The sequence below is a fragment of the Bombus fervidus genome, chromosome 16 (assembly GCF_041682495.2).
Source record: "Bombus fervidus isolate BK054 chromosome 16, iyBomFerv1, whole genome shotgun sequence".
Classification (NCBI taxonomy): Eukaryota; Metazoa; Arthropoda; class Insecta; order Hymenoptera; family Apidae; genus Bombus; species Bombus fervidus.
The window spans coordinates 6,818,938-6,844,949 of record NC_091532.1 but is presented as its reverse complement, the minus strand read 5'-3'; the positions used below and the strand labels follow the sequence as shown (position 1 = coordinate 6,844,949).

The 26,012-nt window shown below is 45.1% G+C and overlaps 1 protein-coding gene across 3 annotated transcripts in view; it reads left to right on the top strand.

The window, feature by feature from the left end:
* Positions 1 to 26,012, top strand: part of LOC139995957 (uncharacterized) — a 292,424-nt gene that overhangs the window by 110,571 nt on the left and 155,841 nt on the right. For all 3 annotated transcript variants that reach the window (XM_072019936.1, XM_072019937.1, XM_072019935.1), the window contains one exon: positions 4,512 to 4,677. In XM_072019936.1, the coding sequence (XP_071876037.1) occupies positions 4,512 to 4,677 (166 nt within the window). The remainder of the gene's footprint in view (positions 1 to 4,511; positions 4,678 to 26,012) is intronic.

Sequence of the window (26,012 nt, the reverse complement as noted above, 5' to 3'; positions counted from 1 at the left end):
GGCTGTTAACCTAATCTCGCGCGCGTCGAGCTTGCATGGCCGCGGCGCGTACGCCGAGCCGATCGTAATAAAAAGAAACCGTGTATAATATATAATGGGCCTATCTTCGTAATAACTCGTAGTTACTTCGGCCACGGTAGATCTTGCCGATAATTCCAAAGACAGCCATAAGCCGGCCGTTGTGCACATGCTCGCCTCCGATCCTCTAGGAAGGCCAGGACCCGACGACTAATTTATTCCTCGTGCTCGACCCGAAACTCTTTGTATTTTATAGTGGCAACGTTATCCATCGATGCATCGATTTTTCCCGCGCGAACCATTTGCGGATCTCGCGTCGACGATTTTAATCTCGACTCGATCAAATTGTAGAAGGTGCACGGGAAATTCAAATGTCAAGGCTCAACAACGGTATTTTTCACGGAGAAGATGGATACGCGAATGGAAATTGGTTGAATTTATAAAGTAAAACGAGATAAACGAGAAACAGATGATCGCAAATCGATCGTCTCTATCTTACGGAAATTTCGTTATTTCAGTGTCAGAGTATGTCTCTTTCGTGAACGGAACGCTAAAGAACTTAGAACGACTTCTAACTTTCTATAAGATTTAATTACTGTCTAATTGGCGACCAGCCGCTGGTTCAAGAAGAATATTCGTTTCTTCTGTCTTTCTCGTCTCTTCGACGTACACATCCACGCACATCTGACAAATGAAAGAACCCGGTATCAATTTCCCTAGACGACGGCTCATTAAAAGTTATCGATCACTGCTTGCTAACGTATTATTATATTTATTAGAGGTCATTATCCATATTAAATTTTCTTAATTACGTTTAACCGATCTAATAACGTCTTACGATAATGCGCTAGCCTATGTTCGATCTCCGCTGCTCTTTTGCATAAATTATCGCGGGGACAGCGACCGATGTAACTCCGAGCTGGCAATGAATTGATCGCCGGCCATTTTTATCACGAAACATTTGTAGTAATTAAATTAATTCCGCCGGGATTCGTTCGGTCGTGGATTGCCTAACGAATGATTGATGAACGTTATATTCTCATTACCAGTCGCTACTGTGGGAACATATGTACGTATAATATGCAGTATATAAGCTGCTACATATGTTCCTTATATATCTCGAGCGTACCAGCATCATTAAGAACAGTTTACCCGGTCTTTCATTAGTCATCGCAGATTTAATACGTCGTTTGATTTCATCCGTAGAACAGCAGGTTCGCCGTCGTTTCGTTCCTTTTTTAAAAGAGGCTCAGGTATCGTAGATTTTGTACCGAGACAAATCGCGTGAAACGGTACATGGAAAGAGAGACGGATCTCTTTGCTGAATTCTCGTTAAAACGTATTGATTTACAATTCGTTATTGCGTATGCGTCGCTGTACATCGAATGAAGATTGCTCGGGAAACGAATGTCGTAAGCTAACCGAAGCATATTGCGAAATTTAAGGATTTGCCTTCAATTTTGTCAATAAGTTCTCCATTGGCATATTAATCTTAGGTGCGTGGAATTATCAAATTGTGCAACATGTAAATTTTCAAATTTCTAAATCTTTAAGAATTAGAAAAACAAATCTGTACCATTTGCAATTAGACCGATAATCTTGTTAAACTTTTCCACCTCAGCATTACGTAGAAATGAACATTATTTGCATATCATCATTTCAGCAGATTTATTATATCCGTTTGTTGGAAAATTCTAAATCGATCGTAGCCAAGTTCCTTAATTAGAACAGCGAGATTGCAAAGACAGCGCCATTTTTTTTACGTCGTGATACGCATGCCATAACGATTTCATTCTCGTGGCCGAAACTACAAGCGAACCTGCTAGACCCTTGTCCCCAGTCATGAATAACAAATGCACGTAACGACGAGTTTCCTGAAAACGAGAACACTGCCATGGGCGTGTCTCGCGTGACGAGTATCTCTTTTTTGGATCGATTTGCCGGTTCATTTCGCAAGTTCTTCCTATTCCAGACACGATCCGCGATTACAAACATCGAATTATTATCGTGAGCAAACTGCTGCTTATGTCAAATGTCGCGTGCGGTAGATTATTGCCGAATGTTATCGCGTTACCGAGAATGTACGAATCGATAGTTTGACTAGATGAACAAATTGAAATAATCTGGTAAGAAAAAAATGTTGATTCGTTGATTCGACCAATTTACTCGCTCTCTTCCTCAAACCCTTTTCCGTTTTAGCCTTAATCTTCAAGTAGTCGATCAATTTCCAATTTTAATGAATCTGTTTCCAAAGTAGAAATTTAAGCTTTTCAGCGTCGTCGGTTATTTCGTCGATCCTCGCCGAGAAGCAACGTCGCCTGGTTCTTCAATAATTTTTTACATTTCGCGAGATACGTTGGATTCTTTGTTTATTCAAACATCTTCATCTCGGTCGAGAGTACTTCTGCTTTTACTTCGTTGCATGGAATTGTAACGCGAAATAAACGGACGTGAAACCAATCGAAATCTCTAACGTTCAAGATTTCCTTTCTTACGTAAAAGTACTTCGTTCCAAATCTATTTCGAAATGCCAGAAACCAATGAATATAGACCAATGGCAACCTTAGCAGCCTACATCGGAAACGTTTTATTTTCTCTTGGCATTGTCCACGATTTGTTAACCGTGCAACATTACCACTTCATCCAGTTGTCAACCGGATTACGTTATTAGCCGTGTATCGTGTCGCACGACGCGATACCGTTCGTTCGAGGCTGTACGGAAAGGCGGGGGCGGCGGACGCTCGATTTTCATTGCCGATATATGTTCGAGCATTCCCACGTCTCGTCAAGACATTACCTGGAAACAATTGTGCTTTCTCGGTGGTCGAAACGTCTCGTCGCTGTAAATTTGATCTTCCGCCCGACTGTTTTGTGAATCCGATACCGGCACGGATCCTTCGCGCGAGTACTCGTAGAATACAAAATGCCTCTTTTTCGTTGTCGCCCGTGACGACGACTTCTTCTCTTCCATCGAAACAGGTTGTATCGAAGGGTTGAAGGAAATCGACGCCAGATCGACAGCGTTCTGTTCGACGGTTCGATAATTGGACGATTTCGGTTTTTTTCTAAGGATGGAATTGAGATTGGAGAAAAGACTTTCGTTAGCGTGGATCAGACGAGTTTGTTATTAATGTGTCAAGCGAATTAGACGAGTTATTTTCTTGAACATTGAAATATCGGCGGAATTTAGATAATCATGAAAGAGGAAACCTATAACGTTGATACGTGCGTTTCAAGTGCGATTGTTGACAGTGGATTTATAGCCGCGTTTTTGTACGAATTCTGTAGAATAGGATGTCTCTCATTACTGTCGAAACTTGTTTTAAATCTTCTTTTAATCCTGATCCGAGATATTAATCCGCGGCAATAAGAATCGCAATCAGCGATCAGGACGAAAAATTCAAATGCAAGTTTGTGTCCGATGTCGTTCTCGCGTGTGGCACGGCCATAAATCTTGGCAAACGGAGGGAAATACGCAAGTTATTAAGCGCGACAGGCGAATGCCGATGATGATCTTATAATTACTCGGATTACAAAAACATAACGAAGACAAATCGACGAGTCGATTCCTTTGAAGTTATGCTTTCCCTCGAATCATCACGCTTGTAATCCAACAACTTGTTTCCACAATCTTATCTTCAATATGTTTTAAAAGCAGAGTAATCCTCGTTAACACGAGCTTACGTATAAATAATATATTCTCGCCTTTCGATGAGATTTAACGTAATTCAGGAAATCATTTGGACGCGCGAAAGTGATTTTGCCTCTCGTTCATCGCGTCCACTGATCGTTGGACGATCGAAGACGATCGAGAAAGTCAAATAACATCGGTGCTATAGACAGTGGGCAAGCTCTCGGGTCATTCGAATCTCGTGGGAACTGGTCGTGATTAGTCCACGTCAATAGCAATGCTAGTTATGCTAATTGCGCGAAAGCACTTGGGCCTGCTACCAGCATCGTGCTCTGCAGCAGATAAGCTAGGTACGAAGGTAGTACCTTTGGCTATCGATTTATCGGGCTCACTCCCTCGGAGAGGTTTCAGATCGGCCGCTCTCGATCATTGAAGCGCGATAACTTCGACCGTGGAGCGCGTGAATTTCGTTTCGGATTATAAGGCGATTCAGAAACGGGTATTTTCAACGGTATCCTGTATTTTCTTTCAAACGTTGGAATATTAGATTTGAATATTTGTATTTTAATTAGTAAGGAATTTTTAATCTCCTCTGATCTAAAAAGAAAAAAGAAAATAAAAAGAATATTCTTTCATTTTCACACACTCGGCGGAACAGTAAGATCGAACAAGATCTAACGCGGAACTCGTCTCGCGATACGCGTTCAGCGTAGCAGAAGTTCTAATTACACAGTCGGGTAATTCTAAATTCTGGGAATTAACATCTAGGCAGCCGTTGTTTCATTACATCGAGCCAAAGGGAAGCTCATTTTGCAAAATTGATTGTAGCGTGCATTAACGAGCATGATTGTTTCTGTTTCAGGCGGCGGGACCGCCGGTGCAACTGGAACCAGTGGATCTGTCCGTGAAAACTCCTGTGGTGTTGCAGGTGCCTCGGTATAGTCCAGCGGCTATAATTACCGCCGCGGCTAGAAGAATCCCTTCACCTTCGACGACGCCTACACCGCCGCCGCTCTCCATATCTACGGGTGAGTCGACGAATTTTCACAATGCATTCATACACCTATCCAACGCTGAAGAGAATTTTCGTTAATCCCAATTCAGAGTGAAAAATGCAAATATCGCAAGGGACAAATTTCTTTATGCGCATACCATTAATTCTTTCGCCGCGATAAGCCAACAAACGTCAATTCGATATTTGTCGGATCGTTTAAAATTCCTGATACATTGTTAACATAGTTTTCTAAATCAGGGGGTCGATAAGCATAGTTAACGCTTAGCATAGTCCGCATTGGGCCGGGGCATTCGAGTGGCGCGTTTAAAATTCCAACGCTCGCAACACCGTAGAATTACACATTATGAACCAAAGGCGAAGGAAAGCAACACTATCGGCTATCGCCTGTCTCTATGCGCGCGCGTGCACAGGTGCACGATCCTGCATACACCTATAATAGTATCATGGAACAGTCGTGGCTGGAAAGTGGCTGCGCTCTCGCTTATGGATAAAACCGCGGAGATCTCCGACGATTGCGCTTGCTTTATGGGTTAATTATGGGCGATTTTTTCTACATACCGCTTGCGGACGAGCCCACCAACCCTAGCCATTCCATGGGAGATCGATTTGCTTAGCAAACCTCGTTTTACGAACGAGTCAAGGCCATACAAGCGATAGCTCGCGTCCTTGCGAACGCAACCGATTAACCGAGCTGTATTGCTACTAGGATAAGTGTCTTTGAATCGTTAGTGATACAACTCGACTAGGTATAGAAAATTTCATATATTTGGACTTCATTGAATATTGTAATAAATACAAGAGTATGTGTTGAGGTTATTAGATGCGTGAACAAAGGAACGCGTGGATAAATTGTAAGGTAGAAAATATATTTTAATACAGAAATGTAAATACAAATAGGAATATAATTCGAGCTGGTCCAGATCCGTACGCTAGCAGTGTTACCCTATGACTGAAAGCCCTCAAGCCATCGTTGCCTACTGTTTATAGTCTGCCTTCGTCCCAGTCTTTTGTCTATACGCTGACGATGGCTTCAATGCTTGAGAAAACTAAAAAGACCAGATGTAGAGTTTTCTTAGAAGTGTGGTGACCACTTCAACAGTATGCAAATACTTTTTGTAAGAAAGATTATTTGTAGCTAATTATTGAAAGTGACAGGATTTAGATCTTTTGCTTATTAAAAGCGTGCAGGTGTTTTCTTTTTCTTTTCACAAATTTCATTACGTTTCATGTAAATGTCAAATAGAGAGCAGATGTGAAATGTAACACTGTGAAAAAGAAGAGCATTTCGAGAATGTGTGGAGCAGATTGTAATACTCCTTGCGCTTAACGCGGTCGTAGAACGCGCGGAATTACCTTGTTCCGATAGCCCGTGCCCCAAAACGGTACGTCGCAAAAAAAGACTGGTTGCCGAAACGATCCTATGAGACCTTAATGGCCACCGGAGAACTAGCAGTTACTTAGGCAGCGGTAAAAAGTTGTTACGTTTGCTCGCGTAAAATAGCCACGCGATGTAGCGCGTTTAAACCGTTTGGGACCGCGAAATAGCTCGGTCGGGGGCACGGGCCACGCCTCTTCTTTATTAAGTATATCACCAGCTACGAGAGAAAAAAGCATCGCAAGAAGGGTATAAAGGGAAAGAAGAGACAAGCGTGCAACGACGCAGCGCTCCAGTCTGCTTCTGGCTAGCATTTGGACCCGCATTCACTTCCATTTCTGGATTAATGACCACGCACACCTGCACAAAGCGGAGTCCGAATGCGATTGGGGTCGCAACCCGTAGTCCTTGCCCCGGGGCATCGTTGTCCTATAGTCACCGTGTTCGTCGCTCGAAACGCCGCGAGAATACTTCTCTGCTCGAGGAGCACCCGTTCGCTGACTGCCGATTGGCAATTTGTCCGAGCCGTGCCGCGGGTCTCGTGGGCATACATGTTTGTAACGTTCAATGGGGCACCATATGTGACTATTCTCCGAGATAAATCTGTTGGAAATTATGATGGAACAGTGGGGTTAGTATTGGCAGATCGATGTTTAGAAGAAAGAAAGCGTTTTGAGAAAATTCAGTAACGATTCGTGAATCCTATTTACGATTGGCACATCTTATCGTACTTATATGTAGTTATTTTGCTGTACGATTTATTTTCTATGGTAGTTTTCTCTGGTAGCTTCAGGCTGATTCATCGAACAAATTCATACTGGTTTCGAGGATGAAAACGTGGATGGTTAATACATTTGCTGATACGTTGCGTTCAGCATTCGGTTTCGATGATATCGAACGAAAAATTATAATAATCGAAAATCTCAGCGATCTTGAAACCTGAAGCAAGGATTTGTAAGCAAGTAGAAGCATTCGAGTCCTTAGGAAGGCACCCTCGGTTTCCTTACAGTTGATCGGTTTGCGGCCGCAACTGCCAGCGATATAATACAAGCAGATATTGAGCATAGGCTTCGAATGTCGAGCCTCCCCTTTCCAGGTTCGACTCGAGGCCGTGTATAACGGCTCGCGTCCGTTTCCTCGCGCGTCCATAAATCGCCGCTTGGTGGCTATCGGAAAATTCCGATCGTGCGTGGATACCATATACGCGAGCAGAGCTGGCCGACCTGTTGTGGCACTCGCTGCACATTCAACAGCGGTTCGATTTCTGCGTTCAGGATGTCCGAAGGTCTGTTTACGCAACGAAAAATAAAACGCCTTGAGAATCGGCCGAGCTCATCCTCGTCGATCGAACGACGTTTTGACATCTTAGCCGGCCAAGGCTTTCGTAATTTAACGATCGAAATGCAAGGATGAGTCATCGGTGTGAGAATAGTTTCTTTTCTCGCGTGGTTCAAAATCTTTGCAAGATACCGCATACTTTCGAGTAGTCGGTTAAATGCCACTGTCGTCATTTTATTCTTAGAATGGTGTATGACTTATAAAGAATTGGTTGACACGTGAGAACAGAGCAGAGTAGAATTTCGTTTCTGAAAAATTGATAATTTCGTACGACACAATGTCCGCCGCATCTTCTTAAGTTATATAGTTAACGTCGTTTATTATTCCACGTACATTGATGAGTAATATAACTCGAGGCACTGTAATCCGTCTTAAACACCAGTCTAAACGTACCTTTCGTCACGCGAAGTGGAAACCACGGGAATTTTTGAAGCATAATGAACGACCAATGATCATCGCAAATTTCGAAACACCGGAACGAATCCCATCAAGAAAGCACTTCACCCGGTAGAATGATATTACGGCATACTTCGTGAACATAGTGCGAGACCGATTAAAAATGGCAATTAATGTCCCCTATGTTCAACTATATGCACCATGATAAATCACGCGGCCGAACGTTTCGTAAAACGACGACGGTCGAAATTGTCGAAATTCGTAGACTTGAGAAGGCGTTTCACACACTCGGTTGAAACGTTGGATTTCTACGAACGTTACCTTCGATCCTACGGCTAAATCGTAGTGCAAAAACGAGCAATTAAGGACGTACGAATACTCAAAGCAGCCATTTACCGTGTTCCTTTTCTGTGTTTCGTTGGTCGGACCCATTAACCGTCGAGAGACTTTCTAGCGTATTAGCCGGCACGATCTCGTAAAAGTTGACGAGCACATTAGCGTGGTACTGTGGCGTTGTTGCGGCCTCGTGGTCGTGGTCGCGGCTTTCATCGAGCTCCCCTTTCGACTCCCTTTTCGAAACGTTGCCCGTTATAAAGGAAACTTGTCACGCGTCACGAGGGATACGAGCACGAGCGTCCCACGGATCTAGAAGTGACGTCAGTCAGGCTGTTTGCGTACGCGAACGTCCACGGGGCGTGCAGCGATTCGGTAAAAGGGCCCCGCTGTGCGAAAGTGATTCGCCGCCGCGGTAATACTCCTCGCATATAGATACCATCCGAGTGAAATTAGAAATTTGCCGAAGGTCGTTCTTTCGTTTGTATTCCGCGACGATCGAAATTAATATGGGCCTCGGTTCGCGGGGACGCGACTACACGGGCGGTCGACCGAAGTGAGCGCGTCGATGTTTCTTGACTTTATTTGAAACTTGCAATAGCAGAAGTAATATGTTTTTATGTTCTCCGATAAAACATAGAAAACGGAAATATTTTTGTGAAAGAAGTTGCGTTTCGAAGTTAATAAATTTTAAAATGCGGATTAAATTTTGTTACAACGAAGCATCGTGAGTACATACAAAGATTACAGTTGTATTATAAATCTAAGTTCTATCTAAATACGAATAAGAATCTTACGAACAGTATTTCCCTAATATTATAAACACTTGGACGAACCTCGCGCCACAGCGTTAAATTATCTTCACGTACAGTGGTGGCGCGGAGGAGATCGGAATTCCGCGGCAATTAATATTATTAGCGTAATTGCGAGGCGTAGCCGCGCGAGATAGACACCTTTATTGTCTATTCCAGCGCATAATTAAAGAAAGTTCCTGGAAGAGACGCGTCGACTTTTCATTGAAAATTATCACGTGGATTTTGCGCGCCTCGAAAGCACAGATACATATCTGATGAAACTTTCCCGGTGAAAGTCACGGATGATTCGCTATTCCAGTTTTTCGTACTCTCGTCTACGTTTCCTTCGATCTACCGTAGTTCTGTATTTTTCTCCGGTTTTAACGGAGAGAAGATGACGGATAGCGTCCCGTTTTGTTGGGAGTCGGTTCGAGCCGACGCTCCCAGAGTTTGATTGTCTTTGATTAATTACTCATGCTGTTTCTCGGCCGGCGGAAGCCGACGGGTAGCAATCTAGATAATGCGTAACCGTATTAACGGTTCAGCGTAATCTTCTTATATTTAAAGAGAAAACGCCTGGAACCAACGACGCTATGTAGTTCTTTGGTTAGAATATCGCGTCGTGACGGCTCGACTTTTTCCAATATATTTCTTCTCGCGCATTTTTCCATCGTCGTACGTAAAATCTAATTTTTGTGCTTTTATTATTTTTCCTTCCGTGAACGAAGAGTGGACGAATCTAATGTCCAACCATCGTACGTGAAGATGTCTCACAGAATAAGGAAAATCGTTGTGAAAAGTTCTTGGGAAAAGCAGAATAATCTAATAATTTTCCTTGAATTTCACTCGATACTAGCAGCTGCAAAATCTCAAGCTTATTATTCCGTATGTGAAATAATTATCAATGGAATAACATAGTCGCCAATCTTCTTATGCGTGTTCGCAACAGCAGGTTAACGCGATAACGGAATCGCGACGACATTTGCAACGGATCAGAAGTTAAATAAAAAGAGAGACAAGCACGTGCAGTATGCACAGTAGCAGCGTGACACCGACACTGTATGTTGCTCCAGCAAATAGCGGCTTGTTATCATAGCTCTTCCTTATCGCGAACAGTGCGGCCGCCGCGCCGGTGGCATGTTCCGACTATCGAGATAAATCCTTGGCGAATGGTAAAACGATAATCGGTGACTGAGTATAACCGATTGGATGATAAAAGCATGTTGCGGCATGCCGGTCGGATTTGTAGACGTCACGGATAATCAGTTTGTCTGAACGCGGCCTTTAAAGCGGCGCAATTTGTCATCATCAACCAGGCTGGATGGTGGTAACCGAATTAGAAGCTCGGAGAAATAAATTTTAAACGAGAGTTTCCTTTACACACCTCGAAGGTGTAGCTTAATGCTTAGGCATTTCTCATCGTATGCAAATGGTCGTGAAGATCCTTCGGTTGGATAGAAGTTTTACGGAGAAAGGCAGGCAAAGGAAATTTGCAAACGTCTATAAATTGTTAGTTACATAATGTTAAACGCGATCCTAATGAAATTATAAACGAGGGATAATGAATTTAGAGATTATCTTTAGCGAAAATATCTTTGAGCTTTCGTTCAACGTAATAAATTGTTCTTTAGTGAAACACAAAGTATCGTTATCTTTACGTAATTCAATATTTTGATATAACTTTTCAAGTTCATTTCAACGTTTCACTGAAACTATTAATTTCCCCGCGACATAAAACCTATTGGTCTTCATCCGGGATAATCTCCTGCTATCCTGCGCTACTTTGATGCAACTGCTATAAACTTCGTCCTCTACTTTTCACCGTTTCTTCATTTTTATCCTTATCGCTTCTTATTACTTCGAAAAAGTGCTAACAAAGATATAAAGAAGATATTTAAATTTTCGTATACATAGATAGATTAGATCTAAGACCAGTCTCCGTCAATTCTCTCTTTCGCCGTCGGTCTCATCATCGCGTTCGTTTTTAAAGCTAAGAATTTTCAAAAAAGTGCAAATGTGAAAGTGCGCCAATTCGGTAGCGTCGCGGTTTTATTAGCCGCAATTAAGGTGACGTTTATGGGTTCTTATCAGAGACATAGAGCACAGTGCGGACATGTTCCGTCGATCGAGATAAGTCCTCGCGTTGAATGGCAAAGCGATCATCGAAAGAGAGAGAAAGAGAGAGAGAGAGAGAGAGAGAGAGAGAGAGAGAGAGAAGGGAGAGCCGCCGGTAAGACGAGTAGCAATAGGCGGTGGTCATATCGCGCTCGGAGCATTTCACGATACGATCTTAGATTCTTCATGGGAGTAGACGCGTAGATGCGAGTGCACACAGCCGGTCGACTCAGTGTTCTACGAACATACAACGATTATCGCCATTCTTTCTTTCTCTCTCTCTCACTCTTTCCTCGTCTTCCTCTCTTTCTTCGTCTTTCGCTCACCGATACTTAGAATCAGACCCAAGTGATTATGCAATGTACAGAATCGACCGGATCCCTCGCACTTCGACACTGTCGGCAGATAAGGCTGATAAAAGCTACCTTCTCTTCCTCTTTCAGAGTTGCCTGCCTCTTGTTCACCGGAATGGTTCTTGCGTCGTGGCTCTTCGATCACCTTCTATTCGATTCGCTGTTAATTAGCGTAACGTAGGGTGGTTAGGATTTTTTGTAATTACCGTTGGCGTAGCGTTCTCGCGTGATGCAAAATGCATGCATAGGAATTTACTACGGAGATTGATCGATGGATTTTATATGCTAGAATTTATGGTTGATCCGAGTGCAACGAATTACGCCTGGCTTAATGACTATCGTTTCATTGAAATAACGAAACGTTTAATTTGATCACGATTTACAATAATACCAGCTATTGAAAATCATTTAGTGGCAATAACTGGTGTCGTTACCGAACCAGACACCTGTTGTCTTTTTTCTTTTTTTTCCTCGATAACATCACGTTTGCCTTGACTTACCTTTAAACGAAGCCTGCATTCTTCTTCCGATCAAACGCAAGATACACGTACATCGTCGTACAATTAATTGCTTTTATATTCCTTCCCATTCAATAACGAACATATCGTGATAAATATTTTATGAGTCCTTACAAGCCTGCGAACTCTTTGTCGATTTATTAACACGCTGGAAAAATACTTAATTGATCGAAATAATTTCCACGACGATAGAAATTTTATTCCAAGGTATCCATAAACATGGGTCGAAAGGAAATTAAAAAGAAACTATGGAGGAGACGCGAGAAGCGGAAGAGAGTTAGAAGGCGTGGAGCTTCGACGAAGATCGTAAGAGCGGGGAAGGTGGGATTTTGGTCGAAAGAAGAGAAGCTTCTTAGCGAGGGCAAAGCGTGAGGCGAATCTTTAAGTCGTTTTACGCTTTTACATAACGCCAACGTTCCGTTGCGCCACGTTTTCGTCCTCGTCACGGTGTAAACGGTCGGTACCGTTCCTCCTTCGTGTCCGACCTCCTCTTCCTCCACCTCCTCCTTTTCCTCTGCCTCCGCTTACCTTGCCTTTGCTAACTCTTTTCGAGAGCCTAAACCCGCTTGCTTGTGTAAGCTACGCTGATGGAAACGCGTCTCCTCCTAAGAGGAATCTTCACGACTTTCTACATCGTGAAGTCCATTTCTTCCTTCGTACTTGTTCCTTCGTTCCTCCTTTTTCTTCTTCGCGAAGTTATTATCCTGGATGACGGAAAGGTAGAGAAGTGCAATGTACACAATGTACCTGTACGCTTCTTAGATTCTCATTTTCTGGTGACGGATAGTCGCGGTTTATCCGAACCTTGAGGGATGAAAGGTACGAAGGGCAGGGAATGTCAGAGTTCTTCGTAATTTCAAAGCTTTCATATCGGAGCGCGTACAACGGAACGTCGTTTCACGTAAAAGAAAACGAACTGATTTTTATCCAAATTAATAAGCGGGTAATATCGCCTGTCTTGTCACGAAGACATCGTACGAATGACGCGACAGAGGATAAAACTTGAAGAACTTCATTAGCAACTACCCGAAGAAAGAACCAGAGATCCGTTGGTCTCATTCCCATGGTTCATCGGCAATTACAGAGACCGCTTTCAAAAATCCACGTCCATTCGATAAAGACACGCTTTAGACCCGCGAAGAATAGAATACGATTAATGTTTCTTTGACGGTGAACCGTTCACCTTCCATCAAGCGCCGCTTATCCGTCGAAAGCGTGGACGGTAAGAGCAAACGGTAGCGGCACACTTTCAAATGAATTAAATATAATCGACCGGTCGGAAGTTGGGTTAAATTGGCCAGTCGAATAGAGAGGTTAACGGGCGGTCGAGGATGTAAAATGGACGAAGTAGGATCGTCGAAATCCTTGACGTGCCTTCGGGTCTAGAAAGGCAGCTCTTCTCCCGATTGATTAGCAGAGAGGAATCGAAAGGCGCCTCGGTGGACTAGCTTGCAGATTCGCGCATTGCCTACGCGTCCGCGATGACGAAAAGAAGAGGAGGATGAGTCGAAAATCGTCTCGAGAGAAGGAGAGTTGTCCATCCTCGGGCAACCCGGAACCATTCGTCATATTCTTTTTTTCCGGGCCGCTACGCTGGTACAATAGCGCGGTGGTTCCCTTGACATTATGTCCTCTTGTATCGTGTACTCGTCCCGAGTCGCCTCTGCTCGCCTCTATTAGAGGAGCGATAGTCGGCTGACATTTCAAAGATCGAACACCAGTCACCAAGATCGTTGATCTTTCGAGACTAGATCAGGTGTACATCGCCTTTATTCGCGCGTCGTGATGCCGCGATGGCGGCTTAATGGTCGCAAAGAGATGGCCTTGCATCTTCGTCGCTATCGATTCCTAGCTTTTTATCGGAATTGGTAAAATAATCATAGCCTTTGTTATCGCAACTATCTTTCTTTTCTCTGCAACGTGTGTACCTTCGGGTCTGCGTAAATCATTCTCTTTGCATTCGTTACGATCCTGCAATGATCTTTAAATGCAAACGAAGGAGCATCTTACAATCTGCAAAGTCGTTTAATCATCTTGGAAAATTTTTTAACGAAATAAAAATTTACACGATTTAATTACACGTTCTTCCTCTCGCGAAAGTCCGTCAGCTTGATCGTATAAACGAAAAAGCTCGGCAAGTATCGTTGTTGAAACGCGATGCAGGAATTATCGTCGATGTCTAATCTCTTTTCTCGAATCCGTCAAGCTTGCACGATATGATCGATATCCGACGTCATGCACGCACGTTACCGGTAATTAAGCACGTATACTAATCGGCTGCTTTAAGGTATGTACAATCCGTCTAAGTGGGGTGTTCCTCACCGACATGGCGGGGGCGTGAGAAGTGCCTTAGCCCTGTGACCTTCGTGGCCTCCAGGGTACCCCGGTACTACTCTTCCGTAGGTACTCGACGTAGCCACGTCGTGCACCGAGAGAGGGGACGGGAGAGCCGTTCAAAGAGCGAGAGGAAGAGAGAAAGAGAGAGAGAGAGACGACAGGTCGAACTCTACGCGCGATCTTCCCCGTTCGAACCGTACAGTCCGATGAAATTTTGACACGTTCGACGTTTCGCTCGATCTTCGACCTCCTGGTTCGAGAGTCAATCGGTAATGGTTCGCCCGTGGGAACGGCTTATTGATTTACTTTGTTTCTGGCGGGCTAGCAAGGTCTGGACTGCTGGGCAAAAATTGATAGACGGCCTACCGAAATGGGGGCAACAGAGAAATTTTTTCCAATTCGATCGGAGCACCTTGAGACGTCGAAGAGAGGATATGGCTGATCCGATTTGAGATCAAGAGTCGACCTGTCTGGAATATTTTAATATATCGTTGGGCTTTGTGTCTGAGAACGTAGAAATCAGAAAGGTTGTTGCAATAAGCTTGTGAACTATACATACTCGTGTCGTGACTGTCTCGATTTAGATATTGCCGTAAACGTAACGACGTTATTAAGTCTATCTAATCTGAATACTTAATCTTGTATAAATTAGTATAATTAAGAGTATTGTAACTGGTACTTGAGTTGAAAAATTACAGTTTCGAATGATTTTAACGTGCAAGCTTTATCCTCCAACGTGAAATCGTTATGACTAGTTACCAAAAAAAAGAAGTACCATTCAACTTAACGTGACGAGGGTCGCACGTGAAACGCACAATTTTCCTCCAAAGCTTAGGATGCCATTCGTTTTACTCTTTCGACCGTCGTTACCTTGTTAATCATGCCCGGCTGCGACCTGAATACGATCTTCCCTTGGTCGTTGGTCTCGCGAGGGATCATCGGATCTAGCAGGGTAGTCGAAACGGACACGGACAATCAGAGAGACCTTTCCCTGCTCCCTACTCTCTGGCTGTCCTTTCTCTCCGATTCTCATCCAGTCCGTGGATCCTCTCTTGCATCTTCCATCCGTCTCTCCTGTTGGTCCGGCCGTGGACTTTCCGGACTTTCAGGCTCGACCTCAGGGCCCCGCGAGATGCGGTAGGAGAGTTAACCTTTCAGGAATGACTATTTCATGGCCACTTCCTGGGTTCAACGCTCCTGCGATTTCTATGCAGGTAGGGTAAAGGTATACACACGAATGCAAACACACAGGGAGCGAAAGAGACAGACGGAGAAAGAGAGAAACGGAGAGGGATCTCAACACGATCTCATGATTCCGTATATACGTGTACGCGCAAACCCTGAAACCTGACGTTCTGGAGAACCGTTCCCTTGTACCCGGGGCCTTATGTTCTGCGTGTACGCTGTGTAGAGTATCGCGGTGTAACCAGACGTAGAGGGGGCCAGAACCCAAGGGATCTAACGCATTCAGGCCTGTGTGCGCTTGCATAATATTAGACCTTATGCAACCTGCCCTTCCCACACTTATCACTGCCTTCCTCCTTCTTCAATCGCTTCTTCTTCCTTCTTCTCCCCCTTTTCCTCTTCTTCTTCTTCTCCTTTGTCCTTCCTTCTCGCTCGAAGGTGCTCTAGCCACATGGCTGGAAGGGAGAGGTGGAAAGTAGTGGTGTTCGCGATGAATCCCCACCCTGGGACGAGAGGGCCCGTGAGGCCTGAACACAGTGCCCTTGGCGTTGCGCTAAGCCTCAGGGTGGGGTGGCTCTCCAGCGAAGAAGAAGCGGGACTCGAGACGCGAAGAGCGCCTCTTGCCAGCCACGGGAGGAAGACGAGCTTCGAGTTAGAACGAGATGATGCACTGAATCTACTCTTGCAGAGGAAGGAAGAGGAGAAGAACGGATAGAAGGAAGAAGCGCCCAGAGTCGTCTCGTGGTGCTCGTGGGACCGCGGATTCAGGGTGGTGGACGGGACGGGGGGTTGGTGGAGGGCCCCCTCGACTAAGTCAGCGGGGGTCAGAACGGAGATGCTCCGCGGTCGTGTCGGGCGGGGCTGCCCGCTCACGACTTGAACTATCGCACGCCCCCACTAGCACCAGCATCCACCTTCCAGCCTCGGCCTCGGACCGTTTTCTCGTCTGGACGCTACGTCCTGGCCGTCTACCTACTCCGTTGCCGGCGCTTAATTCGATAAATAATGCTGCCGGCTCAAGGTTAGGCGCGCTAGATCCTTGTCAATTTGTATCGCGCGCGGCCGCGCGGCCTCTCTTCCTTTCTTCTTCCTCTCTTCTAACGTTAGTTTCAGTTGGCCTATCGCTCTGCCTTTCTTCTCTCCATCGGGACAACCCGGGTCAGGAATTTCCGTGAGTTTATGTTTCAGTTACGTTTGATTGGTAGCCTTGTTGTGGGTCGTGGGTCGGGCCACGGTATCACTGCGACGACGGGAGTCAATCGGACAACATTTTTTCAGAAGATATTCGATGCTTCTTTTTGTTCATTGTTCTTGAACGTCTCTCAAGCTCCAATCTGCAATCTCGGATGATCCGCAATTTTTTGGATGCCAAGACGAATCAAGGGTTGCTTTGTTCGTCTTTGTCGTTCGTTGCACAAGCAACGTATCCGCGTGTAAAAGTATCAATTGCCTCGAAATCGTTCTAATATATTTACTAGAAACCACATGCGAACGAATTACACCGTGTTCGAAAGCAGTTCTTTTTTCCGCCATAACGGGAAAAGGATCAACCGCGATTCTCCACACGTTTGATCCGAGCTCTCTGGCGAATCTCTAACGCGCACCTCCGGTTAACCGGCGTGAAGCGTCGCAGATGAAACGGCGTATTCTAATTCAATCTCGCGCGAGAGGGCTCGCGAGGTGGTTTTCGCGACCGTTAGTCGATGATTCGGGCGGCTAGGATGTTGGACAAGCGTGTGAGATCATAATCAAGGCGCAGCGTGTCCGACGCCGAGGCGTTAAACCGGCGTGTAATGACGTTGCGTATGTGATCGCGTCGATTCACCGGGGCGAAATGCGTCGACACGTTGCATTATAGTGTCGACGAACGAAAAAGGACCTCGCGCGTGGATGATCGACGTGTATATTCGCAGGATCCGTCGAAAGGAAGAAAAGAGGCGAGCCCACGGATGGTTGGCCTCGCGCCGCGCGCTGCATCGTAAATTGCCTATCGTAATAAACGTATTATCGCGCCGCATTGCCGCGTAGGACGTGGCAGACAGGCTAAACGGGTCCGTTTTGTATTCGCTGGCACCTGCTCGTGCGGCGTGCGCGCATTAAGCCGGATAAAGCCGCGGAAAATTGGCGACCGCGCTCTTCCACCTTGCCTCAGCTGCCTCGCTTCTTCGCCTCTTCGTCTTTCCTCGACGACGACGCGTGCTCGGTCGCCAGTCTGTCACGGCCTTGAAAAATGAGCGCGTGAGGTGAGGAAGATCGGCGGCTGTTTCCCAAAGTGTAATTTACCAAAGGATGGTAATGATGTCACGATCGGAACGTTTCTCTGTAGTCGTTGCGTTATTATTTAACGCGTTTACGGTTCGCTATAAGATATATTCGATGAGATCAAGACAGGATAAGATCGACGAGAGACGAGATGCGTTATGACCGTGTAACAACGTCGAGTAGCAGCGGACCTCGCTACCTTTCGCGTTTTTATCGTAATTGCGAGGGTGCTGTGCCGAAACAGCGACGACTACGGGAGTAATTTTGGTATCCACGTTTAATCTTTCAATGCGGTGAATTATGCCTCGATCGAACGAGTTTTAATTTCGTTATTAATTTACGGGACAATATTAATGGGCTGTGTACATTCCTTATTATCTTGAGACTACAAGGGCTCGTTAGTGAAAGGTATATATATTCTTCCCGCATCTGCATATTTCGCAATTTCAAATTTTATGGTGCGTTGTTGGAGCGAGGAAAAAAACCAGTTAAATGACATACATTGTGAAAAATAATTAAGGAATAAATCTTACATTCCTGTAACTTAATACAGACTCGGAGCTAACTAGCTCTACTTTGTATCAATTTAATCGCAAAAAAGTTCAAAAAGCAAGGGACATGTACCTGCAGTTGCGACAGAGTGGCAGTTCTCGCATACTTCTCGGCCGATCGACGATCCACGTTAAACTCAACCATATTTCACCACAACCAAAAACCATATCCATCGAATCGAGCATTAATCATTTTTTATCGGTGCTCGTGAGGTACGCGTGTCTGAAACGTGTGCAGGCTACGTAGCAGATCGAGTACCAAGCCTGTAATTATTTTCCTCGTACGAAACTGGTGCATCTTGATGCGCCGGAGATTCCCGTGGCCCCGGAGGCAGCGACGCTTGACCCAGTAGCTGGCCGATGGCAAGCGAGAGCTCGCAAGTGGATAACTGCCATGGAGATCGCTCAAACCCTACAAGTCGACGTCCTGCGCCTGGCTAGAGAGTGCAACCGTGCTCGACCTCCGTTCGGGACCGATCCTTCTTCGTTTCGACCTCTTCTTACATCGGTATCATTACGGCTCGGGTTCGTGGACTCGTGTAGGAATGCTTTCTCAGCATCCCTCTCAGCCGTTCGTTCGCGTATCGACGTTGCACCTGAATCTCGCACACCTGTGTGTTGGACGAGATTAGTCGTCGATTTCAGTTCGATCGAGTACGATTTCTAGGGGTCGCGCACTTCATCTGCGATCCCATTCGACAGAATGTTTGGAATGCATCTTGCGATCGGTGATCGAGATATAAACGTGGCAAGATACGTACCGTGAGAAGGACTGACCGTGTGTTTCTGCGCTTGATCGATAGTAGGCTTTTCGTAACGATATTACGAATCTAGATATCTTCGGGATAATGCTTAATTGATAATTACTTCTCCCTCACAAGAATTTCCAGCCTTTCGTATTACTGAACATCGATAAGTAACGCTCCTAGAGCTCTTCTTTAAGCTACCTTCTGTCGCTAGATATCCTACCTCGGATAGAATTTATTTACGAACGTAAAGTCCGTCATTAACTCATTTCGACATCTGCACGAAACTCCTGACATGGCCGATGATTTGCAATTCACCGACTGCACGGAGTTTCTCATGAGCGGGCCACGATAAAGGAGCTTCGTCCCGAGCGTGGCGAAGAGGTCCAGCATCGCGTATGCTGATCGCGTCGCGTAATGTTAATCATCGGTCGATCGTTAACTTATATTGTGCTTGCAGCCTCAGAGAGGCCAGGGAGAAAAAGAAAGTACCTTGTGGTTGTACCGTGAAGATCTTATCCGTCGTGTGTCCCTGCAGGCGTACGTCCATAATTCTACCGGTGGCAGTCGCGTATTATGCGGGAATAAATGTCGACGCGCGTACGTAGAAATCTGGCAAGCGACCGGACTACCGTTGCCTTTGCAACGAAACGAGAAGAAGCAAAAAAAGAAATGGAAAGAAAAAGAAGGAAGACGCGTAAAAGAAAAAAAGAGACAATAAGGGAAAAAGAAAGGAAAGGCGAGCGTGAAAGGGTACCGGATAAAAAATATCGATCGTAAATCAACCGGTGAAGAATTTAACGAAAGACGCGTGAAAAAAAGTCGATTAACCGGCGAACGGCTGAAAGATCGCATGAAATATGGACACCGACGACCGCAAGCTCTCGGACCACCTTCTCCGCGTCGCTGTATTTTCGAGCACACTCGACCATAATTATTAGTAACTTGTGTCCACCGTTCTGAGCAATTGCCCGTTTATTTGCATATAGAGTGACGTTTTTATAAACGTTTTGCAATATCGTAACATTTTTCATCCGTGACCGGTCTGGATTAAGAAACAGGCTAATGGCACCGGGCAAACCCATAAATTTCATTCACCGACCGGTAGAAAACAAATATTCCGTACGAAAATCTTATGTCACATTCTCCGTTCGGATAATAATAAGGCAAGAGAAAAGAATGATAAATCAAGAATTTGAAATTTGTTTGCTATTACCAGTGGCAAAGGTGGACAATTTTTACGACGTACCTGTTGATCATCGTTAAAGGTCTAACTGTTGCCCGGACAGAAAGAGGATTAAAAGGAAATTTAAATCGCTGGCCAAAGGATAACCTTGGTAAATTAATCTATGCGATGTAACGATATCAGACACGTTCCTGCAAGCTGACCAACGTTATCAACATAAATCTCAATCAGCCGTGGTCGATTCGCGGGTCTCGATCGATTCTCCGCCATCGGAATCACGGCGTACCTTTAACGACATGTCAGAATCTATATTTATCATACTTAGAACGTATGATCGGTGCCAATGCCGCGTTAACAAAACCATCCGTTCGCTATAGTCATTAGCGTAAATCAGTGGCAGCCCGACGGGAAGCGTAAAAATCCGGCATAAATAATAAATTACTTGATTAAAATGACCGTCGTTCTCGCCCCTCGACAATACAGTATTCGTCTCACGTTTGATGTATGTATACTCGAATAAGTATTAAATTAGCGACAGTTAGCGACGAGAGTCGGTTGATTAACCGGCCACAAAAATAAATTAATTTGCGCGACGAACCACCAGTGTTTATGGTACCGTCGCGTAAATCGTGGCAAAAAGAGCGAACATCGTGCGCGCCGTGTTTCCAAGGTAATCAAATCTGTCAGGATCTTCATTCGTTTTCCCTTACACACGTTGCGGTTCCTTCTTTGCTTTCTTGCTGATCCTCGAAGTCTTCCTCGTAGGAGGAAGAATTATTCGAAACGGTATGGTCTTAAATTTAATAAAAATTAAGCAATACTTACATTCGCAAAGATGTTAGTCGAAGGCGTACACTCGAATCTTAATCGTACACGCGTGAAAAATGTTAATCGAAAGGATAACGGAAATTCTTTTTTCAGGATTCTTAATAGGGGATACGTGTGCATGGAAAAAGAAACGGGAAGAACGTCGTTGCAAATCAGTTAGAAATTCATAAATCGAGAAATTTGTACATCCATAAAACGCGAACGACCTTCTCAAACGACATACGGTCTTTTGACGTGAAAGCTGAAAGACTTTGTCGAAAATTTTAAAGAGGAGTTGCATCATGGTCGTCGTAGATTTTACGATCTCTGTTGAGCCTCGACGTTAATGCAAATACTTGCTGCTCGAAAGGGAATTCATATAGTACCGTTGTAAAGTATACGCGTATGACATTACGCTATGCCTAAATAATATATTTCACTTAACAAATGCAATGTTTCAGACGATTATTGAAATGGTGGAGAGTAAAAGGAACATTAAGTAGCTTCTTCGAGTTTATCGTGTTTCCAGTAAAAAATATCGTTGGGAACATCAGATAGATTTCACAAAGAACTTAGCCGCTTGAAAAGACGTAGGGAAGGTCAGTTCCTGTCGCCTGTACTAGCGATATAAATTATTAACCGTTGTTATATTTGTTCGTGTAAATAAGTATGTCTTTCTCGGACTCGAGGTAAAACAATCATAGTGACAATGATATCGTAATAACTTTGTTATTGAACGGTTCGTCCCAATCTACATCGTGGACACGCAGTCTCGTCTAACTTCTTGCGAATACCGGACATCGCGTAATTTACAAAGTAGCCTTATTTCGCGCAATCATCATTCCGCAGCCGATTTCCTCGACCCTTTCCATCGAGCGTGCTATGCTTTCTAGCGCGTTTGCAGACAGAGAAAAACGTCGCTTTTCTCCCCGATGGCTATTATCCCCAATCGATGTCGGTGGCCTAATCATTTGCCCATGCATCATTTAACAGCGGCGTACGTTCGCAACGGTAGGTCGATCTCGTCTAACGGAGCCTCGCTTGTGATTACGAATTCTCTTTAAAAGATCGATATCGCTCCGCTCCGATTGTCGCGATTGCAGCCGTGCTTTAATTGCGCGCCCGGGAAGCTTATCCTGTCTGCCGCAGAACCGACGAACCATATCATTTTCCCGAGAATCGCGGAAATCGCTCGGACAAACGGAAGGATTCTCTTAAAATTAAAACCTGTGGAGGTTCAACGAACCGTGGAACAGCATTGCGGAGTAAAGCGACATAAATTCAATTACATCGACTTATCGCCACGTTCCCCGTAATTACGATATCGCGATGAACTAGCCACTTTCATTGGCAACCGTACGAAACATACGACGAGTCAGCATCATACGTATATTACATAATACATTAGACTGTGGTTGCGTGTCCTCACCAATGAAACGTCCAAAGACAAAAATGCATACCTTCGCAATATTCTACGTTAGCGCATATTTGATTACCTTGATCGATTGAATTCGTATAACTGTACAGCCTAATCTATAACTATGATTCTATCGACACCTACGTTATGCCTAAAGCTGATCGGCAAACGAAACAGCAACCCCTAATACGCTTTTTCCCGAGCTCAGGAGGTTTAACGAGGCACGTAGCGACGGAAAATGGTCTTCAGCGGAGCGGAGAGCGAAATATAATATATGATTTATGAGCGCCTTCCGCGTATTGACTGGATCGTTCTTCGGTGGGCCCTGGAACACGAGCGGCTGGAAGATAGGGGCAGGTAGGGAAGAAGAGGGCCAGCACAGGGTCAAGTCTGCCCCGCGCCACCGGTTTTGCATATTCGCCACTGCACCTAACCCGGTGGCGGATATACATCATGCATCCACGGCGGTGCTGGCGGGTCGTGGTGCAAGTGCAACGGTGCCTGCACATAAACGGCAGCCCCGTATCCCCGCACGGACCCACACGGACGCTCGAAACGCCATCCTCTGCGCCAACTTGCTGGCAGCCGACCAGTGGCCGGTCGTACGGGTGGGTGGATGCACGTATACATGGCTCTTCGCGATCCTACGGATGCTCGTTTCTTATATTCGTTCCTCGTTGTCTTTTCCCCCGCCGATCCGTACCGAAGACGCTCACGATCCGGCGATACCTCAAGCGAATTTGCATCCGTGGAATTCGTGGCGTGGGCCGTGCGCCTGCTGTCCTCCCCCAAGCTCCCCACCCAGCCCCCTGTCGTGCCGCTTCCAGGCCAACCCTCCACTTCGCTATACGACGGGGAGGCCTGTTTTCCACTGGTGGAATCGACACGAATTCTACGTGGCTTCGCCAACACCGAACGGTATCCAAGTAGCAGCATATATGCCAACTATCTAACTTCACGAGCCACGATCCTCTTCTGCATTCGCGGATACTGTGGAATTGTGGCTAGGAAGTAGCAGGCTTGTGCAGCTGATATTTTGTGATGGGGAAAAAGTAAGTTGTGCATACGTAGAGGCAGAGATATTTTAGCGATGCCATTGTAGCAGAATTTCGAAGTAGGCAATTATCTGGTTAAATACAGAGATTTATATCTACGCATCGACTGCTAGGTTTCGCGAAACTGCATCAAGATCGGATTCTACTTACCAGCCGCAGCTGTATATTAATTTCTATGTGGACGCAAACACACGTTATAACCTGTGAATAACCATGAAACTTAGCAGTCGGTGGATACACCTCTTAGTTAGAATTGAAACAAGCCATTTGCCCTCTCGACGAATCTTCTTACTCTGAGTTTTACACTCTGCACTGATGTCATTCGTAGACGTATTTTCTCCTAAAAGGAAGTATCCAATTTTTCTCAAGATATCCTGTAAAGCGACTCTGACGATTTACGGACCAGCAAATCAGAAATTCAGATGTGATACAGATCGAGTAATTCGAAGAATAGGAACGGTGAAAATGTAAAAACGCCAGAATCGATATACCTGCTGATAACAGAGGATGTGACGTGGAAAACACGCGAGAACGTCGGTAAAATGGCAACGCAACAGCATTCTGCTGTCTCTTATCTCCAGTTTTCTCAAACTTGTCTCGCGGATGGCCGAGCTAGACGGACATCTTCCTCGACGACATTAGCATTATTCAGACACGAGGATTCCAGCGTCGCAGAGGATATATATCCTTCGATCTCTGGCGGCATGAAGCGAGCCGGACGGCACGGCCGAACCGGAACTGGCCTAGCGAATCGCCGCTGCATTCAATTGCATCAAAGTTAATGCCACATCACCGGACGCGATGCAAACGCTTCTACGACGCGTTTACAAATGGAACACCTTATAAAGCGACGCGTTATCGTACGTGCGATCTTATCGTCGACGATGATCCGAGGCCGTTTAGGAAGTCGCGCGCAGAGAAATGGGAAACACGCGTTTCTTCGATGCAACGATGCGTCGATGTCAAACTTCAGATGGATATCTGTTCGTTGAAGTTGTGAAACTCTTCGACAGGAAATCGTGCCATTGTATAGATTTACATTCTGTGTAAATAAAAAGATGATTTTTCTGCCTCTTCTCGAGAAAGTCTGTTTCGGAGGTTCGCCGAATACTTAATCAGCAATTAAATCTATCTCGAGTAGAATTTTCTGTGAAGTTTGAAATTGAGCGTCGCATATTTTAGAGGAAATATGTATAATTCACGAGCGAAGTAAAAACTGTTCAACGTCGAATTTCTTCTTCGATAATCATTATTCGTGATTCATCTATATTAAATGTTTGTAATGTTCGCTTTAAAGTCTAAGAAAAGAAGAAAGCGTGAGCTTGAACCTTCTTTCCACGCTATAAAACGTACATAGAAGTACCAATATAAAATTCAAGGATCTTTTCTGTGAAACTCTGGAGGACTTTTTTTCGACAACGTAATGTCGGCTCGTTGTTCGACACGGGCAGCGGCGCACGCCCAGTAAGGTACTACTAAAACGAAACGCTTGTATTCGGGTGAGAATAGCACGGACTTCCTGTTACGTCTCGTATCTTATCGGTCGGTGATCGCAGATATGGTGTGCCTTCTCGACTGCTCGAGAAGGTTACAGAACTAATAGACCACCTTCTTCGTGCGCGACCCTCGTGGCGTGGCCACGTACCACGGCCTCTTAACGCCTCCTGTGGCCATCTACATACGGCCACGATCCTGAGTTTCCCATAGATGTTCCCTCCTACCACTCTGCCGCCAGGATCACGGACCCCTCGTTACTAGCCGGTTGTGTATCCTTCCTATTCCACCTTATCGCCTCTCAGCCGAACGATTAACACTACATCGTGGTCTGCAATGGGATTCTGGCGAGGCCGATGCACACTTTTCGTTGATGTTGATCAAAGAATTATCCACCTAGTATCATCGACGCTTCTTCGATTTGTGACTGGGAAACGGAGTAACATGCAAGCGGCGTTTCTATCAATAATTATCAAGAAATATGAATGAAGTGTATGTATAAGGCGTGCAACGAAATACACTCAGACGCCTGAGGGGTGGGAAATCGATAATCGCGTCGAGTCAGCGAATCGGGTCGTGTGTTTGAACTAAGGACGATTTAAGTTTCATCGAGGTAGGCTCGAAACGGCCGGCTAATTCTTGCAAATTAATCGTTTCCTCTTCCGTCGGGCGCAGCTGTGGCGCTGTTCGCGACACAAAGCGTTAGGAACGCGTCGATACTTAGGCGCACGGCTAATGGCAAATCAGAATAATGACTCGCGAATAACCTTTATCGGCACCGTGACGAATTTGCAATTACGTCGCGATAGTTATTATTACGTGGACCTCGTGATTACTGCCGCGATGTACTCTGTTTATGGGGTGCGTGCACTTCCCACGACACCGAGAACTACGAAGAAACGTGTCTATGCGCGCCGAGTGTATTTATGTACGTGCGAGTTCGTTTTACGATCAAGAGATTTTCGGAATTTCAACCGGTCGATTTATAGATCTGGGTCACGGAGCTTCTAGTTTGATTAACTTTTGTTAAAAACTTGTAAGTAAATGAAACCTGTTAAAAGCATCGAGGGCATAAATTAATTAAAA